General features: G+C 48.4%; 2 protein-coding genes across 5 annotated transcripts; both read left to right on the top strand.

Moving 5' to 3' along the window:
* The first annotated feature begins 12,144 nt into the window (after positions 1-12,144).
* LOC121998594 lies at positions 12,145-14,090 on the top strand. 2 transcript variants are annotated; one of them, XR_006116543.1, is made up of 3 exons: positions 12,145-12,939; positions 13,035-13,798; positions 13,991-14,090. XR_006116543.1 is itself a non-coding variant. In XM_042553578.1 (2 exons), the coding sequence occupies exons 1-2, from the start codon at positions 12,272-12,274 to the stop codon at positions 13,681-13,683; spliced, it is 1,317 nt and encodes a 438-aa protein (XP_042409512.1). In that variant the 5' UTR covers positions 12,145-12,271; the 3' UTR covers positions 13,684-13,918. The 2 variants fall into 2 exon arrangements, 1 of the variants encoding a protein (XP_042409512.1); XM_042553578.1 differs by lacking the exon at positions 13,991-14,090 and having other exon boundaries at positions 13,035-13,918.
* Positions 14,091-14,226: 136 nt separating this feature from the next.
* Positions 14,227-15,948, top strand: LOC121998590 (myelin transcription factor 1-like protein). Of its 3 annotated transcripts, none has more exons than XM_042553574.1 (2): positions 14,227-14,341; positions 14,594-15,948. In XM_042553574.1, the coding sequence occupies exon 2, from the start codon at positions 14,679-14,681 to the stop codon at positions 15,576-15,578; it is 900 nt and encodes a 299-aa protein (XP_042409508.1). In that variant the 5' UTR covers positions 14,227-14,341; positions 14,594-14,678; the 3' UTR covers positions 15,579-15,948. The 3 variants fall into 3 exon arrangements, with proteins under 3 accessions (XP_042409508.1, XP_042409506.1, XP_042409507.1); XM_042553572.1 differs by having other exon boundaries at positions 14,279-14,408; XM_042553573.1 differs by having other exon boundaries at positions 14,279-14,430.
* Positions 15,949-20,392: the final 4,444 nt, after the last annotated feature.

The following is a 20,392-nucleotide window of genomic DNA, read 5'->3' as shown; positions in this document are numbered from 1 at the left end:
AAATTTTATTTGTCTCTGTCTATGGTTATATAAGATTTTACAAAAATAAATGAATATATAATTTTCTTTTTTTCACGAATATAAATTTTCTTCGAGCTATTTTTATTTTCTCATGCACTCATGTGAATTTCACATCATTCATGACTTACTAAATAGTAAGGGTAACACCAATAATATCAAACCTTGATAAATTTTATTTTACATGACATCGAGAGCAAGCGTACCGATAAATCGACATTAACTATAGATCAGAGTGAGCGACGAAGGACATCATCCGATGATTCTATTTTTTCTATAAAATTAATTTTTTTTTTCACATTTAACTTTTAGTCAAATAGATTAAGTATTATTTTTTAAATACGAAAACTAAAATATTACTAGATATTTTCCCCCTCTTTTAACCTGAAACATCCTTCTTTTAATTTTCCTTAGCAATAATAAATTTTTGGTAAATTAGAGAAAAATCTCTAATCACAATGTTAACTTTGCATGCAATTCTCATGTCCAAAAAACTTTGTTTCCACTTCCTGTATGCAAAGTATTACTTGTTTCAACTCCCTCATACAAATATTGATACCTAAATTGCACCTCAGATTTTTTAGGTACAGGAATTCCAAAATTGAGTACAAAAAGTTCAAAAATGAGTATTGATCCGGTAGTGAGAGCCCGGGACCCCCTAACGAGGGGTCAATGCCACGTAGAGGTCAAATGGCCAAGCAGCCCACCTAAGAAGGGTGAGCCGACCGGACTTGGAAGAAATGGACCAGACCGATCGGCCGACCAAGGGACATTCAGTAGCAAAAGGCGCCCTGACCGGGTCGGGGTTCTCTGTCAAAGCTGATAGTTAAGAGAGCGGAAGAACCGGAGAAAATGACACGCTATGATCTCTACATAGCATCTGAAATTTCCCAGACACCAATGTCAGCGGGCCGAGTGAGTGTCGTCCGGCCAGTAGCGTAAAGGAGGAAGGGCCGTAGGACGGACTCCATCCGGACGCCCGGATTATAAGCGATAAAGAGGAACATCTTCGACGGTAGTCGAATCATATGGCTAGGCCATACTCCTAGTCGACAACGGGGTGTCTTGTTGTCCCATCGGAGGCGCGATGGGACTGTCGCAGTATGTCGTCAGGTAAGCTCTGCTGGCACGCACGCGCCTCGATAGGCGTGTAGGAGCTTTTCCACCGCCCTATATAAAGAACCGTGGGACGCATTCTACAAGCTTGGGAGCTCCTTTTCCCACCACTTACCTGGAGGGTCGTCGTCGGGAACCCTTCCCGACCCGACTTCTTTGGAGCCCTCGAGGATCTAGCGAGGAGGCGCCACGTGCCCAGCGTCCTTTGGTTCGGCGATTCGGACAGGATCAAGTTGGCGCCGTCTGTGGGAACGCTCCTGCATCCGAACGGGAACAATGGACGAGGCTGGACGACAGCACATGGTGACGCTTTCGAACGAGGAACTCGACATTCTGATCGAGATGAGGGCCGCCAAGCTCGTGGAGCAAAAACAGAAAGCCACAGCCGAGCGGCCGGAACAACAAGCAACATTAGCGTCTGGTGGTCGAGCGGAAGCACCACCAGCGACAGTACCATTCCATCGGGCTCTCTTCCGCACTCCTGAAGCTGTAGCAACTAATCGAGAGCGGGGATCATCTTCAGATGAAATACCAAGACGAGACAACAGAAAAGGGAAAGCCCCCCGAGCGGACGCCTCTCCCGAGCGGATCAACCGCCAATTTTCGGAGGCCATTCTACAAGATCCTCTGCCCAAGCACTACGTGCCTCCGACGATCGGCGAGTACAATGGGACAACCGACCCGGATGATCATCTGGGTAAGTTCGATAACACAGCCACTCTCCATCAATACACGGATGGAGTAAAGTGCCGAGTTTTCCTTACCACACTCTCGGGATCGGTTCAACGGTGGTTCCGGAGGCTGCCGGACGGATCCATCACGAGCTTCAAAGATTTCCGAACGGCCTTCCTCCACCATTTTGCGAGCAGTCGACGCTACCAGAAAACGAGCGTGAGCCTGTTCGCCATCAAGCAAGAAGCCCATGAATCGCTTCGAGCTTACATCCAGCGGTTCAACCAAGTGGCGATGGACATTCCAACGGCCACCTCAGAAACCATGATGAATGCCTTCACACAAGGCCTGGTGGATGGGGATTTCTTTCGATCGCTCATCCGAAAGCCGCCACGAGACTATGATCACATGTTACACCGGGCGAACGAATACATCAACGTGGAAGAGGCACAAGCGGCTAGGAAAAAAGAAACTCCAACCGAGCGGGCTCCTCCAGCCGAGCGGAAGCAACACACCATTTATCAGCCGCCCAAAGGACCAAGGGCCGAAGCAATCCGATCCCCCCATGCCAGGTCCCACGTGCAAGAGGTAGCCGCCACCCGACCCAAGCCAAAAAAGAAATGGACCCCGATGTTCTGCTCCTTCCACCGGACGGATACGCACAACACAAGGGATTGTCGAAGTCTTCCCTTCGTGTCTCATCCCGTGCCCCGGAATGCCGGATGACGGTCTCCCTCAGTCGATAGGCGACAGAGAATTCAAGAAGCCGATCGGACGTGAGCTGATAGGCGACAGCAACAAACTCCCGATCGGCACCGTTCCCCAAGGCAGGAGAATCGCCGAGCATCCAGAGAACGGTCTCGATCGTCCGCTCGGGAAGAGGAGAATAAAAGCAATGCCTCTCGAGGCGAAATCAACGTTATTGCTGGCGGGCCGACCGGAGGAGACTCCAACAGAGCAAGAAAAGCTAGCGTCCGGCAGCTCCAAATCCATGCCGTTGGCTGCAGCCAAGAACGGGCGAACGGACCGGAGATCAGTTTCGGGCCAGGGGACTTGGAAGGAGTTGAAGTGCCCCACGACGATGCTCTGCTCATCAAAGCGGTAATAGCGAATTATACTATCCACCGCGTTTTTGTAGATACAGGAAGCTCGGTCAACATCATCTTCAGTAAAGCATTCGATCAGTTGCAAATTGATCGAGCCGAGCTGTTACCCATGACAACTCCGCTCTACGGGTTTACGGGTAGCGAAGTTCAGCCGGTCGGACAGATCCGGCTGGCTACCTCGTTGGGAGAAGAGCCGCTCAGGAGGACAAGGACAACAAACTTTGTGGTGGTCGACTCTCCCTCGTCCTACAACGTCATTCTGGGACGACCGACGCTCAGCGAATTCCGAGCGGTCGTCTCAACCTTCCATCAGAAGATCAAGTTCCCCGTGGAGGACAAAGTGGGAGAAGTATGAGGAGATCAGTTAGCAGCTCGGCGATGCTACATCGAGATGGTCCGAGCAGAAGCCAATTCCGCTCGGAAGGCGCCCCGGATCGAGGTAAACGCCATCACCGAAAAGCCACCCTCTTTAATTTATGAAGAAAAAGAGGAAGTGCAGATTCACCCATCCCGATCGGAGGCCACAACCTTTATTGCGTCCGATCTGGAGGAGAAGCAGAAAGAAGAGCTGATCCAATGCCTCCGAAGAAATCATGATGTCTTCGTCTGGTCGACACATGAGCTGCCCGGAATTTCGCCGATCATAGCGCAGCACGAGTTACATGTCCGACCGGACGCTCGGCCGATAAAGCAGAGAAAAAGAGACTTCAGCGCCGAGCAGAACGTCATCATCCGGGCGGAGGTGGAGAAGCTTCTGGAAGCCGGCCATATATGCGAGGTTCAGTTCCCGAGCTGGCTGGCGAACGTAGTATTAGTCTCCAAACCGGGCAACAAATGGAGAGTGTGCATAGATTTTCGGGATCTCAACAAAGCTTGCCCGAAAGATTTTTATCCTTTGCCCCGGATAGACCAGCTGGTGGACTCTACGGCCGGCTGCGAATTAATCTATATGCTCGACGCCTACCAGGGCTATCACCAAGTGCCGCTCGCCCGTGAAGATCAAGAAAAGATCAGCTTCGTGACGGCCGACGGCACTTATTGTTATAATGTGATGCCGTTCGGATTGAAGAATGCGGGAGCCACCTATCAGCGCTTGATGAATAAAGTATTCAGAGAGCAGATCGGGCGGAACCTAGAAGTTTATGTGGACGACATTCTCATCAAATCCGTCCGAGCGGCAGATCTCTTCAAAGACTTGGAGGAAACCTTCCGAACGCTGCACAAATATGGAGTCAAGCTAAATCCCCAGAAGTGTCTGTTCGGAGCAAAAGGGGGGCGTTTTCTGGGGTACATAGTGACCGAGCGGGGAATCAAAGCGAATCCCAGCAAGGTGAAAGCCCTACAAGACATGCCGCCCCCAATAAATACAAGGGAAGTGCAGCGTTTGACCGGTCGGATAACCGCTCTATCCAGATTCATCTCCAAAACCGCCGACCGGAGCCTTCCTTTTTTCAAGATCTTGCGCAAAGCTACAAAATTTTACTGGGACGAAGAATGCGACCGGGCGTTCGAATATTTGAAGGCATATCTAAATTCGCTCCCGGTATTAGCCAAGCCGACTATTGGTGAGCCACTTTGTATTTATCTATCCTCGACCGAGCAGGCAATTGGCTCAGCATTGGTGAGGGCGAGCGGAGAGGAGCCTGTGTATTTCCTTAGTCACATTTTAAAAGATGCTGAATCTCGCTACACTGGGCTCGAAAAGCTAGCCTTCGCTCTGGTCCTCGCCGCTCGGCGCCTTCGTCCATATTTCCTGGCACATACCATTATTGTCAAAACCAATAGCCCGCTCGGACGTGTTCTACTAAATCCAGAGGCATCCGGACGGCTCATCAAATGGACGACAGAGCTAAATGAATTTGACATCCAATACCAGCCCCGCTCGGCAATCAAAGCGCAATCCTTGGCCGATTTTGTGACTGAGGTACAAAAGCCGGAGCCGGAAGCTATGTGGAGAATATATGTGGATGGGTCGTCCACTCGGCTCGGAAGCGGGATTGGAATATTGTTGCTCTCCCCACAAGAAGAAAAGATGCACCTATCCGTTCGGCTGGATTATAAAGCTACCAACAACGAAGCAGAGTATGAGGCCCTCATAGCCGGCTTACAGGCAGCTCGGCATGTGAGAGCCGGTCGGGTAACACTCCACTCGGACTCGCAGTTGGCCACTCAGCAGCTCTCTGGTACCTTCGAAATCAATAGTGCTCGGCTCAAGCTCTACGCTGAAGCCTTCGAGAAGCTGAAAGCCGATTTTAGAGAAGTTATTGTCCAGAAGATACCCAGAGCAGAAAATCAAGCAGCTGATGAGTTAGCCAAGCTCGCAAGCTCAATAACGCCGGTCGCCATTCAACAATCAATTGAAAAAGTACTGTTGGTGGCGCACGTCGACCGGATGGAAGGCCTCACATTTCCAAGCGATTGGCGGACACCCATCGTAGAGTTCCTCCGCTCGGGAGCCACGCCGTCCGACCAGAACGAAGCCCAGCTGTTAAGAAGGAGGGCCGGTCGGTTCACACTCATCGGCGATCAGCTTTACAAAAAGGCTTTCTCACGCCCGCTGTTGAAATGCGTGAGCACGGAAGACTCGGCTTACATCCTACAAGAGGTACATCAAGGATCGTGCGGAGGACGTCCGGGCGGACGATCGTTGGCCAAGAAGATCCTACTAGCTGGATACTTCTGGCCGACCTTACAAACAGATGCCGCTCGGACAGTGTCAACGTGCCTTTCATGCCAAAAGTACCATTACTTCAACCACCGACCGGCAGAAGAAATGAAGGCATCCACAGTTTCATGTCCGTTCGATCAATGGGGAATGGATATTGTTGGTCCATTCCCGATGGCGACCGGGCAGCGGAAATTTTTGCTAGTGGCGATTGATTATTTTTCCAAGTGGGTGGAGGCCGAGCCGCTAGCCAAGATCACCGAACAGATGGTCAAAAAATTTATCTGGCAACACATCATCTGTCGGTTCGGCATCCCTCGCCGATTGGTCTCAGATAATGGGCGGCAATTCACAGGGAAGATGCTAGAGGATTGGTGCAGAAGTTACGGCATCGAGCAACACTTCACGTCCGTAGCTTATCCCCAAAGCAATGGGCAAGCCGAAGTGGCCAATCGGGAAATTCTTCGTATTCTGCGCGCTCGGCTCGACCATTTGGGAGGAAGTTGGCCGGATGAAGTGCCGGGCGTCTTATGGGCCATCCGAACGACGCCGAAGGAAGGGACGGGTGTCACGCCGTTCCATTTGGTGTACGGTGGCGAGGCGGTCATCCCGGTCGAAGTCGGCGTCGAATCCGCTAGGATCCAACATTACGATGAGGACAATGCCGAGCGGAGGAACATGGAGCTGGATCTGGTCGAAGAAGAAAGAGCCAAGGCATCCGTCCGGTTGATGGCGTACCGGCAACGGATGAAACAAAGTTACAACCGCCGTGTAATCCCCCGATCATTCCAAGTCGGCGATCTTGTCTGGAAGAAAGTCAAGCCGGTCGGCGGCGTCGGCAAACTGGAGGCACCGTGGGCGGGCCCCTTCAAAGTTATTGAAAAGCTCCGCTCGGGCGCATATTATTTGGAGGATGAAGCCGGGCGGCAGCTGGATCGACCGTGGAGTGCAAATCATCTCCAGCCTTATCGAGCTGGATGAGAGGTGCACGAATGTAATTCGTTTTTGTGTATATGCTGGTCGCCTATGTACTTGTAATGCAGGAAGCAAAAAGATGAAAACACATTGAGCATTCTCCGCCGAACGGCTTACTGTGTGAAGACCCCGTGCCGTTCGGCAGTGGCATATAAATATCCGAGCCGCACGCTCGATATTGAAGGCCCCGGACCGTTAGGCCGGAGGTATATTGTACGAGCCGCACGCTCGATATTGAAGGCCCCGGACCGTTAGGCCGGAGGTATATTGTACGAGCCGCACGCTCGATATTGAAGGCCCCGGACCATTAGGTCGGAGGTATATTAAACGAGCCGCATGCTCGATATTGAAGGCCCCGGACCGTTAGGCCGGAGGTATATTGTACGAGCCGCACGCTCGATAACGAAGACCCCTCGCCCCTCGGAAGGGCGTATATAATCAGTTTAAAAGTTAGCCGAAAAAGGCCGTCGAGCTCCGACGTTAAATATCGAGAGACGAGCCGGCGTCTATAAACGTCCGAGCGGAAGACCGTCGAGCTCCGACGTTAAATATCGAGACACGAGCCGGCGTCTATAAACGTCCGAGCGGAAGACCGTCGAGCTCCGACGTTAAATATCGAGAGAGGAGCCGGCGTCTATAAACGTCCGAGCGGAAGACCGTCGAGCTCCGACGTTAAATATCGAGAGACGAGCCGGCGTCTATAAACGTCCGAGCGGAAGACCGTCGAGCTCCGACGTTAAATATCGAGAGACGAGCCATCGTCTATAAACGTCCGAGCGGATAGCCAGTCACATGATACAATCAACGATAGCCTGGTTATACGGCTGAGCGGCTCGCTCATCAAAAATGTACGGAAAACCCCTTTGGGGTAAGGCACAAAGAAAAAGTTGGTCAGTGAAAGTTAGGGATATTGGCATGTAAATGCCGAGCGGTTACGTTCGAAAGCCTAGCGGCTGCGCGGTCGCATGATAGATGTCATTAAGACGATCGAATTGAGCCGGACAGAACCATTGTGCCGAGCGGAAAGGATATAAAGAACACTTTGGCGTGACGAAGGAAAAATGCCTTGCTAAAATAGAAGTGAAAGGAGCAGAAGGTCATCTATGATTCATTAGGTAAATCAAACAAGTCATTACAGAGATAAGTTGGGCCGAACGGCGGGAATACAAAAAAGTTCGTGAAAACGCTCCTCACACATCAAAATCAAAAAGAGCGTCCGGGATGGAGTCCATCACGCTCGCAAGGTCCTCGGGGGGGATGGTCAGATCGGCAGGCAGGTGGCCTTTGGTCTTCAGATAGCCCACCGCCGCCTTGATCGCCTCCTCGAAAGTAAGGGATATCTTGTCGGTAAACTTCTCTCCGAAGTCTTCCGAGCGGAGGAACGCCTTCCTCCCTTCTTCGGAGCGAGCCGACTCCCCCTCTTGATATTCTTTGAGCGCGGCGTGGGCAGCGTCGCTGGCGGCCTGAAGATCCTTCAAATCTCCATCAAATCTTTGAAGATCGGCCGAGCGGCTCTCTTTCTCGGTGGCAAGCAGGGCGTCCAAATCTTTGATGCGTTGTTCCAGCCCCCTGATCTCCACCTTCATGCGGTCCATATCGTTGATGGCCTGTTGCTTCCGAGTGGTCGCCGTTTTGATCTCCTTATCTCGTTGCTCGATCATCGTTTCAAGCCGAACGACCTTGCTCGCCAAATCGTTAGCCCTTTTCCGTTCGGCATCCAGTAGTTTTTTGGCCTTCTCCAGAGCGGCTGTCGACTGCTCGGTACCCCCCGCAGCTTTTTGTTTTTTCAACTCGTCCTCTAGTTCGGCCAATCGATCGCTAATGGCGATCTGCTCCACCCAGTTCTGCTAGCAAATGTGGACAGGTTAAAAACATAATTTAAATACGCAAACAAAGAAACAGAGCATACCCCGATAGCCTGTTGTAGATTGCTGTCGCCGAGCTGTCCGGGGGTCAGCCTGGCTATTCGACGCCGAGCGTCCACCCAAGCTTGGGCCAGAGGGCCTGTCAAGGTAATCTGCTGCTCGGGGACCACAGGCCGATCGGCAGCAGCCATGTACGCCTCCGAAGGAAGGCGCAGAACGGTTTTAATTAAATTCTGGCCGCTCAGCTCGCTCTTGGAAGCGTCGGCCTTACCAGACGGCCCACCGGTGGACGAGGAGGGAAGCTTGCCCAAGCGCCTGATACGGCGCAAAGTTCTTGAAGGGCTGGACGGCGGCACCTCAGAGCTGGCCCTCGGAGAACCACGAGGGGTCGGAGTACTCTCGAGGGAAACCGTCCCGGACAGCACCGGTGCCTCCGCGCCCCGCTCGGGCTGTGACTCGTCAAGTGTAGTGGAGGCAGATGCGGATTCCGGTCGTCGGCGCTTCCGAGTGCGTAGCGGCACGTCATCAGCCGAACGACCCTCCACCTCGGCTTCGGTAGGAGGTTCTATGTCGCCCGCGGCCTCATCGTGAGAGGCAGGGGCGTTTGAGGCTTCGGGGACAGTTGGTGTCCCCTCCCCTTCCTCGCCGGCCGGATCAGCTGGAGAAAGGCCCCGTTCGGCGGCCTCCTTGTTCGTGACCGCCTCGATCTGAGCGGCCTTCAATTTGAGCTTCTCGGTAGCTTTGGCGCGCCACATGACTTCAGCTGCAGAAGCAAAAAATAAATAAGTTAGAACAAAACAAACGGGAAGATAAGGGAACTTACTCATGCTGCAGGGCAAATCGGCTGTGGTAGAAGACAAGCCGAATATGTGCATTACTCCCGGAAGGAGCAGCTTGTCGATATGATAACGCTGACCAACCAGCCGTTCGGCTGCATGAAGGTAGGCCGCGTCGCCTCTAAACTTGCCGAGCTCCGGTTGCACTGGCATAGCCGTCTGTCACTTGGTGCGAAAAGTTGGTCGCTCGGGAAAACGTATATAGAAAAAATGCTCCTTCCAATGTTTGTTGGAGCTCGGCATGTTATCGAAGAGTACGAAACCTATCCTAGATTGAAAAACAAAAGTACCCCACTCGGCCTGCTTGGGATAAAAAAAGTAGTGGAAAATTTTTTGTTCTAAGGGGATGCCGTTCAGTTTGAACAAAACTATCACTCCGCTCAGCAGCCTAATAGAGTTGGGAACTACCTGGCCGAGCGGAATGCGAAAATAATTACAAACTTCTAAGAAAAACTTGTGGGGTGGAAAACGCAGTCCGGCTAGAAATTGGTCTCGGCAGAAAAGAAAGGAGCCGGGCGGCGGTTCATGAGGCCGATCGGCCGGTGTGGCTAACACTATTTGGTGGTCGGTCGGTAGGTCGTAAGTCCGAACGAGACGCAATGCGTCTTCTTCATCAAAGCGGCTCTCCATGGTCGTGTACCATAGACCCGGAGCGCCGCCAGTCGACTGCGAGGTGCTAGTCATAGGCAAAAGACGAGAATACGGGACCAAAAGAGAAGGTTCAAGCAAGGAAGGGAGGAAAACCGACTGAAGAAAACGAGTAACAAAGAGCAGAAAACGTTGGGGAACAAGAAAGATGGTCTTACAAGCAAGAAAGATGATCGACGAGGGCCTGAGGTTTGCCAAAGAGTGGAGGGGCGAGGTCGCCGGAGAAAAAAACGAGCAGAGAAGCGCCGGAGGAGGATGAAGCAACAAGGCGGCGGAAACGGAGTCGCGGGCTTTATATCGCCGCCCGGGAGCAACCTCCACCGTCCGATCCAGGTCGTCGATAACGAGGTCATCATCCAGCCGTCCATTTCAAACGGCGGCTGTCCCATCGGAAGTGACGCCACCGCCATACGCTGACAAACACATGATCGCCACGTGTCAGCGGGATACTGGCCGCATTTAATGAGCTCCCCTTACCGTGCGCAGTGCACGTGATGAACAGTAGGGGAGAGCATAGGACATGGAGTTCAAGAGACCACAAGGCACGGACCAGATATCGCCGAACGGACGAGCATCATTAGTCCTGGCCGAGCGGCCCAATGCAATGATCGTTGTTCTGTCAGATCGGCAGTCCAGTCAGTCGGACTTCGCCTCCCTCGACTAGACTCGAAGGAAAGGCAAGTGATCCGGTGGTGAGAGCCGGGACCCCCTAACGAGGGGTCAACGCCACGTAGAGGTCAAATGGCCAAGCAGCCCGCCTAAGAAGGGTGAGCCGACCGGACTTGGAAGAAATGGACCAGACCGATCGGCCGACCAAGGGACATTCGGTAGCAAAAGGCGCCCTGACCGGGTCGGGGTTCCGACGCTCTGTCGAAACAGTAGTTAAGAGCCGAGCGGAAGAACCAGGAGAAAATGACACTGCTAACAGTCTCTACATAGCGCCTACTGGAAATTTCCCCAGCACACCAATGTCAACGGCGGGCCGGACGCGAGGTGAGTGCCGTCCGGCTAGCGCGTAAAAGGAGGAAGGGCCGGCCGGACGGACTCCTTGTCCAGCCGGTCGGACGCCCCGGATTATGAGCAGTAAAGAGGGGGGAACATCTTCTGACAGCCGTCGAATCATATGGCTAGGTCATACTCCTAGTCTGACAACGGGGTGTCCTGTTGTCCCATCGAAGGCGCAAGGGGACTGTCGCAGTATGGCGTCAGGTAAGCTCTCTGACAGGTACACACCGAGGTATGGGCTGCTGGCACGCACGCGCCTCGATAGGCGTGTAGGAGCTTTTTCACCGCCCTATATAAAGAGCCGTAGACTTCGTCGGAGGTACACATTCTACAAGCTTGGGAGCTCCTTTTTCCACCACTTACCTGACTTGAGCGTCGGAGGGTCGCCGCCGGGAACCCCTTCCCGGCCCGACTTCTGTGCAGGCTCGCTGGAGCTTCGGAGACTTGCGTCATCGACTAGGAGAGCGCCACGTGCCCAGCGTCCTTTGGTTCGGCGATTCGGACAGGATCAAGTATAATTCTTCTTTAAGTCAGTACTTTATATTAAAAATTGAGTGTATTTTCTATCAAAATTGTCCCTCTTAATTTTTAGGTATAAAAAGTCTAAAAATAAGTATAATTCATGTTAAATTCAACACTTTACACTATAATCTAGTACTCTATACTAGGATCGAGTATATTTTCTATCAATATTAATCCTTATATTTTTCGGTACAAATAGTCTAAAAATGAGTATAATCCTATTAAATTCAACACATTAAACTAAAATCGAGTATATTTTAAGGTGAAAATAGAATTGTACTCAATTTGATAGAAAATATACTAGATTCTAAATTAATATACTCAATTTAAGAAGATTTATATTGATTTTTAGACTTTTTGTACTTAAGAAAATTATGAACAATTAGATAAAGATATTTGACTAAGGAGTGAAAATAGAGATTTTCATGGATAAAAACTACGTGCAAAGATTTATTTATTTGTCAATAGACTGCATGCAAAATTATACATAAATTTTCAGCTGATACGGCAAACAATAATAAAAATTTTATTTGTTTCATTGACATGAAAATCTTTGACTTCAACTATTAATCTTTTAGAAAAATTAAAATCTGAATTATAAAAAAATAAAAATATAGAATATATATATTGTTATTAAAAATATCTCAAGTTTTGCGTAATTAATTTTATCACAATTTAATTAATAAATGGTCTAAATCAAGTGCAACTCTGCCAGCCTGTCTCGTGTCGTACCTCCTTTAACGCTCTCCCCTTCACTTCTCTCTCTCTCTCTGCTGCTCCATCGCGACGAAGAAGAAGAAGAAGCCGAGGAAAAAGCTCGACGGATTCACAGCGGACGGTTCCATGGACCGATGCCCTTTTGTTCGGATAATCGTCGGTAACCTCGCGCTAAAGGTTCTTGTGCCGCCGGCGCCCTCCGCCTCCCCCTGCTTCGCGAAGATCCGCTTTGGCAAGTTCCCTCAACAGACCGCCAACGTTCCGATCATAGCTTCCGATGGAAACTCCATCTTAGACAACACGGATTCCGTTGCTGGCCTGTTCCACCTATCCAAGGCTGATCTTGATAGAATCGCTAGAAAGTCGTCGCTTTTCGCCTCCTCCGCCAGCCGCGATAAACTTAATGTCTCCGTCTACACCGGCTCGCAGTCGCAGGGGGGTTCCTTCTGGTTGAGCTCCGGGAAGCTTCTTGGCAAGTTCACGATGCGGCTGGACCTGAAGGGAATCGCAAAGGACGGCGGGACGAGGGAGGCGATGGAGTTCCACAGCGGGTGGGTCTCCATCGGTAAGAAGACGGCAAAGATCGGAAAAGGCTCGCCTTCTTCCTCCTGGTCATCGGAGGCGCAGTTATATCTGACGGTGAAGGCCGAGCCCGACCCTCGGTTTGTGTTCGAGTTCGATGGCGTGCCGGAATGTAGCCCTCAGGTTCTACAAGTAAAGGGTAAAATGAGGCAGCCGGTCTTCACCTGCAAATTTAGCTGCCGCAATGCCGTCGATCGCGACATATGCTCCAGGTCTCGCCGTCACTCGCCCCCTCCATCAATCCTGTGTTCCTATCTTTCCTTCAAAATTTAATTTTGATTTCTTGGTTCGTCGCAATTGGTCGCAGGGCGGCGGTTTCGGAGTCACGGAGCAGCAGGAAATGGCTTTCGTCGTTCGGGTCGGAGCGGGAACAGCCGGGGAAGGAGCGGAAGGGCTGGTCGGTGACCATCCACGACCTCTCCGGGTCGCCTGTGGCTCTCGCTTCCATGGTGACCCCCTTCGTGGCCACCCCCGGAACCGACCGAGTGAACCGCTCCAACCCTGGTGCATGGCTCGTGCTCCGCCCCGTGGACGGCACCTGGACCCCGTGGGGGCGTCTCGAGGCCTGGCGCGAGCGCGGAGGCGCCGGCGCCGGCGACAACCTCGGCTACCGCTTCGCGCTCCTCCCGGACGACACCGTAGGAACCAGCATCAACCTATCGGAGTCCACCATCAGCACCGTAAAGGGAGGGCAATTCGTCATCGACCTGACTGGCGCAACCGGCCCCAGCCGACACTCCTCGAGCCACCGCGGGTTTGTGATGTCGGTGACGGTGGCGGGGGAAGGGCGCGGCGGGCGGCCGACGGTGGAGGTGGCGGCGCAGCACATCGGGTACTCGGAGGACGCGGCGGTGTTCGTGGCGCTGGCCGCCGCCGTCGACCTGAGCATGGACGCCTGCCGCCTTTTCTCGCAGAGGCTGAGGAAGGGGCTGAGCGCGCCGGACTTGCTGCGGTGACCCAAACCCCACCACGAACACACCAACAAACAAGTAGCTTCTCTATCATCTCCTCCTCTCCTTGTACAGTACAGTCATGGCGTCGGCAATGCTGCTAACAGAAGCTCTTCATCTTGTAATCCGCTTTCTTTCTTTGGCCAATTTTAATCAACCAGTTGCAATTGCAAACTGTAATGGATAAACGGACAAAGTTACTGTAATATTTTACTGATTAATTTGTAAATTTAGAGAGTAATTTTTTTGTTTTTTTTTGTTTGTATATATCTGAAAACTGATAATAAAGAAATTCCTACACCGTCACTTGCAGTGCCATTAAAGACGCACACTTCTTTGTCTCTGCTGTAAATCCACTGTAGCAGGAAGCCATCTCGCCCTCTTCCCCTCGCACCGTGTTGACCTAAATCCCATGCAACATGGGTCGAGAGGTCGAGGGTCTGCGGCAGCAAATGCGATAACATCAATATCTGTCCGTGCTAAAACACCTGAGACCACCATGTCATAGCCGGGCCCGTATTCACCGTGATTTACTCCCTCTCATACTTGTGGGGCCGGGGTGAGGGGGCCGCTGGGTTGGCGGTTCCAACCTTTTTGCAACGTGTTGACCTAAATCCCAGCATGGATGGAGAAGCTCTGATAGGAGAAAAGGAGACTTCTTCAGGTGAGGCACCTCACTCTGTTACGTTTCTCTCTTCATCAAGATGCTTCCTTTTCTTCAGCTCAGAAAGGTCCTTTTGCTGCATCTGTCTTGTGAGCTTCATGGATCTTTACCCTTTTTCTTCTTTCCGTAGACGAACAAGACGTGATCTGATCGATTTGGGTTATATTCCTCCTGTTCTGTGAGAAAAAAAAAAAAACAAAGAGCGATTTTTTTATGCAGCAAGTTTATTCATCCTGGTAATTTTTTTTCTAGGTTTTTATTTAGGATTGCCGTGCGTTGGGTGATTCTAAAGCTAGAAACTGGCATCACAAAACCTTCCTGGGCATCAGTGATCTTCATGATGCGGCAGGCTTCCATTAGGAATCAAAGGAACAAAGGAATGAGGTTAAACAGTTTCCTTCAGATTTGCATCTTGACTCTTGTGTTCTTCTGGTTGCTTTATCAGTTGAAACACTCTTTTGACAAGAAGAAGGGACCGGATGAACACGGATCGAGAAGTTTAAACAATGTCGTCGACAGCCATTCGGAATTTACAGTCCTTGGCCGGAAAACCCTCCCGCATGACCAGGCCATCGTTTCTGAAGGTAAAGTCAGTAACGAGGATAAAGAAAATGAAGAAGAAGTCCAGAAAGGCGAAGAAGACGGAGAATCCCAGCACACTATGGACGATGAAGTGGCCAAAGAGATTCCGGAAGATGGGATTGATGAGCTAGATAATGAGCAAGAAGATGAGCAGGATTATGAAGCTGAGGATGGAGACGATGCTGGAAATGAAGAAGAAAAAGATGAACAAGTCGAGGAGGCTGAGTTCCTGGATGACCAAGACCCTGAGGAAGATTCTTTACTAGAGGCACATGAAAAAGGCCATCGCGACCGATCGAACGGAACTGGAGATAGGAATAACCGCAATGTCGGTAATAATTCTACCATCACTGATCTTGCTGATCTACAAAATGATATCGACTATAACAATAGCCTAACCACAAGAGGATCTTCTGTTGAGAAATTGGAGCAAGATGTTTCTGCTATCAATCATTCAAAGCTAAAGGGCAACCTTCTTACAGCAGGAGTGTTGGATGTTCGAGTGAATCGACAAACCAATGAAAATCTAGGAAAGAACAACCTTCTTCCACTTGACAATGAAGCTCTCATCCAGAGCATAGGTAATGCTCAAAATACCGCGATATCTTTGCAGAGAAATGATAAGTCAAACACAACTTTGGCATACACTCTCTGATGTTTCTCTTGCTGCAAATGACAATGTAGCAGAGAGCCATTCAGCTAAAGATTCACGCAATGTTCTATCGACCTTAACCCGACAAGTAAAGAATGCGGCCGGGCGGGTTGGAATATGGATTGGAGTTCATTCTGTCATGTAAAAGATCTAAGTTAGTAGACTGTGCTTTCTTACTAGTCTTTCTCATTCAGGTGTGCTCTTGCTCTACTTCAATTATGCTTTGCATATGTGTTGGGTTAATGCCAAGCATTCCCAATGGCATGTTTTCTCTAGATAAGATCCAGATGTCAATGAAAGAGTAGCTTTAGAAGAACATTCTCATGTCCTCTTCTTCTTCTTAATATTCAAGCAAACTACTGTTGTGGAATTACTAGAACTTTTGCTTGTGCAGCAGTGTTGGAAGAAAGTAGAATGGATACCATTCCTTCTCTCTGATGTCAAGATGCAACATATTCCTTCCCAGTTGGATGAGTAAGCTGATGAACGACTAGTTCAACATATTTTCAAATTTCAGGTCACCGAATACTAAAAGTAGTTACTCAAACGGCTTTATTATTAGATTTGTGTCTAGTTGCATGACAATAATGGATTTGCCTAATGGGCTCGGCCCAACAATGACCAAGAAAGGGATAGCATTCATGTACACTAGCTACCGGCATCATGGCACAGCATCTCTATAAAAAAAACTCTAAATGATTTTTATGTGTTCTCATTAATAATATGTAATTGCATGATTACAAGTATATTATATCAATTTTAAAATAAAAAAATAATTTTAAATTTCATTATTGCTCTTGAACCATAAGCTTTAAACCTTATATCTATAATGATTTTTTTCTATTTCACAGACCTATTCAAAAACTTGGTATTGGAGATACTCTCATTCTAACTCTAGATCCTCGTGCATATGATACGCTAGGCTATTGGGAAGATGGTTCCATACTTCCATGATCATGATTCCATCATTTTCTTTAGTCAAAGCCGAGCTAGTGGCCAAACTTTCGCGAAGCATGATGAAATCCATTTAGCTAGAAATTTCATAAAGTTAAGTTCGAGCATGATGAAATCGAATTAGCTAGAAATTTCATAAAGTTAAGTTCGTGTAGGACGTTGGGTGGTTACACTTACACCCTTGTTAGTTCTTGGTGAGTGCAATCATATCGATATCGATCGATATTGTTGTGAGCTGGTTCCCATCCACCTTTTGAGGTTGTTGGAGATCAATATCAATCAATATCTAATCTAACACGCCAACTTAACACATCCTTTCTTAACCCACTAAACTATACACATATTCAACTCTATCTAATTAACATTTCCATGTTTATTTTTTCTCAATTTCATAGCAAAATATATAAGGCACCCTACTAATTAATATGACTTCCATGGAGAGGTTTGGAAGGTAATAATAATAATAATTAAATTGGATGGCGTATTAAGGGGAAAATTAAATTAAAAGGGGCATCGTGCGTGACATTAGCCAATTAATTAAAGACAAAAATAGGTTTGTGCAATCCAATTATTATGTTGGCTATTAAATTATTATTCAAACACGAGAAACATGGTTACAACTTCCACGTATGGAATTAATCCTTCGAACACTTATTTAATTATAAAAAATAAACCAATAAATACATAATTAATCGCCGGGTCGTCCCGTCTAAATAGGAATAGGATGTGGTCTTTTTTTTAAAAAAACAAACTATTTGGAAAAATATTAATATAACAATTTAGAATAAAATTAATATAATAATATTTAAGCTCCATTTAAAAAAAAATTACAAAACCAATATTGGGAAAGGCAGTGTCGGTGGCGTGAGAATATTCGCTTCTGTCCATTTGTCTCCACGTGGAATGCATGTATAATTGTATATTTGAGAATTAATAATTGTTGTCGGTGATTATATGCAAGCGAAATTTGTTATTATTATTAGTCGAGTGTTAATGAATGAGTTAGTTAATTAGATTCTTAATCTGTTATTTAACTCCAGGTGAAAAGAAATAATGAAAAGGTTAATTAATCGCTGATGCCATTCTGGAAATTAAAATCAAGAGTATTTTTATTTTTTTTAAAATAAATACGGCCTAAACACTATATATTTTGATGTGGTTGGTAATGGAGGTTTCCATGTGGAGGGGTTAAGGTAGAAAGTCAAGTCTATGATCAAGAGTCAAATAGATGTGGAGATCTAAAGGTTTATTCAGATCCTTTTGACTGGGCATCCAACTCCCGCTACACGATTAACCCGACTCCCTCAAACTTGTGGTCTGACTCTTGTAGCTCCACATAGAAATAATTTTTTCAAAGTTGATTGTGAAGAAAAATATTAAAAATATCTAATTATTATATTGATTAATTGGAGCTAATAATAATAATAGACAGTAATAATTTAATATTTATAATTTTGACACCGAACTAAAAGTATCATTGAAGTCAATATCTGATTGTTGACTAAAACCTTTTGCAACAAGACGAACTTTGTAGCGTTCAATAAACACATTTACGTGATATTTAATTCGGTAAACCTATTTAGAGTCTACAATATTCATAGACGAAGTACGAGGAACTAAGGTCCATGTTTTATTACGGAGAAGAGCACCAAACTCTATCGCCATCACAGCATGCCAATTTGGATCTTTGACTACCTGTGTAAAACTAGTTGGTTTAACAAAACTTGAATGAGCAATTAGAACTGGTAAAAGAGGATAGCGGGTGGAAACTGGTTGGCATTGAGCATAAATTTTACTTAGAGGAAGCATACGACGAGAAGTATCTGTTGTTGTATGAGAGTACTAAACAGTAGTAAATTGCACAAAAATAGCAAGCATGCAATAAATAGGTAAATAAAAGAGAAAGATTTAGAAATTGATATCTTCCGGTTGAAGCGTCGGCGTGTCGACTGTCTTTAGAGAATTTATTGCCGCCTACAGTGCAGAGGCTCTCTGGCAAAATCCTTCCAAGATTCGACAACCACTCGCGTCGTCTCAGACTCAGAACAAGGAAAGGAAGGAAGAAGAGAAAGCAAAGCAGCGCATAGATTGCTTGAGTGAAGAATCAGAAAGCAGACTGCATATTTATTCACTCTGAAGCACTGCTTCCCAAAGCGTGCGTCGCTTCCTCACGCTGAGAGAACAACCAGGTGCGTCGCTTCGCTTCCTTACGCGAAGAGAACCAACCTGGTGCATCGCGTCGCTTCGCTTCCTCACGCGGACAGAACCAAACCACCAGGTGCGAGGGACAGAACCAAACCAGACACTGGCAAAAACTAACAAGGCCGCCTGCAAGCGTGAGGCCCACGAGCTGGGGATTTGCACCCCCCTGCGCGCGATGATCGCGTGCGTTGCGCTCGGTTTATGGATTTCCGGCTCGAACCCCCGAACCCACCTGATTTGGGCTCGACCCGCGCATGCGTGTATGCCCCCTTAACTTTGCTAAGCAAGGATGGAAGGACTCCATATATAAAGCCTTCCTTCTTAGCTTAGCAATGTGGTACTAAATGCATACACATATGCATTACCAAAAAGAAACAAAAGGAATAGTTTGAATTAAAACTCAACAATCCCCTACTAATTCAAATTATTTTTGGTCGAAAACAAAGATATGTTCTGAGGCTTAGTTGCAATAAGCTTTTAGTGAAAATACCTTCCGGTTTGAATTTTCACCTAAGTACACCAATCTTATTCACATAGGTTTGAAGAGAACTCAGTCTTGATCTTAAATCTTTTATATGTGAAAATCAATTGGTAACAACTCATCACGGGCGACGGTTGAATCCTTTTAGGTTGGTACATTACGGCTGATCTCGTCCGGAAGCTGAGTCAGATGGAGGCGGGCCTTGTTGTGCTAAAAGTTGACGAAGAGTTGTCGCGATGCTGAATCAGCGAGGTACCCATTGGACAGGTGCACACGGGTAATCATACAGAAGGAAAGGACCAGGATGATGACGCTATTGCTCTACACACACTCAGACGAGTCACCCGGTCGTTAGAGACCAGAAACCAAGGAAAAAGTCCCCGGGTCAGGCCCTCCGACGCTCAAGTTAGGTACTTTTCCCCCAGAAATCACCGAGAAAGCATGAAAAGTAAAAGACTGATAAGAAATGACGAGTGAGCGTACATGCGTAAGGGACAAAACATCCCTTTTTATACTACAACTGAGGTTTCTGGAACCTGGCAAATGTCAGGGAATGTCGGGTGTCAGACTCTGTCTGGCGGTGGTCGACACGTGACTTTCTCTTATAGGCCGGCGGAGGAACCAAGAGGAGTATGAGCCTCTCACTGTTAGAATATGCCCTGACATGTGATGATTGTTTTCTGACAAGTGGTTACGATTCCTTGCAGGCCTATTTGTCATGTAGTGTCTGGCCTCCTGACCCACCTTCGTCTGTCCCTCGAAGTATGTACATCTCGACGATCTACTGATTCCCGACCCGCACGATGGGTCAGCTCCCCGACCTGCATCTGTTTGTTGTTATCCATGGTATGAACGTCCCGACCTGCACGCTGGGTCGGATCCCTGACCTGTGTTCGTATGTTGTTATCCATGGCATGAACGTCCCGACCTGCACGTTGGGTCGGATCCCTGACCTGTGTCCGTCTGTTGTTATCCATGGTAAGATCGTCCCGACCTGCACGTTGGGTCGGATCTCTGACCTGCGTCTGTCTGTTGTTATCCATGGTATGAACGTCTCGACCTGCACGCTGGGTCGGATCCCTGACCTGTGTTCGTATGTTGTTATCTATGGCATGAACGTCTCGACCTGCACGCTGGGTCGGATCCCTGACCTGTGTTCGTATGTTGTTATCCATGGCAT

Source organism: Zingiber officinale, chromosome 6A (genome assembly GCF_018446385.1).
Source record: "Zingiber officinale cultivar Zhangliang chromosome 6A, Zo_v1.1, whole genome shotgun sequence".
Classification (NCBI taxonomy): Eukaryota; Viridiplantae; Streptophyta; class Magnoliopsida; order Zingiberales; family Zingiberaceae; genus Zingiber; species Zingiber officinale.
The sequence above is the reverse complement of the archived record's forward strand: the minus strand, read 5'-3'. Positions and strand labels throughout refer to the sequence as shown.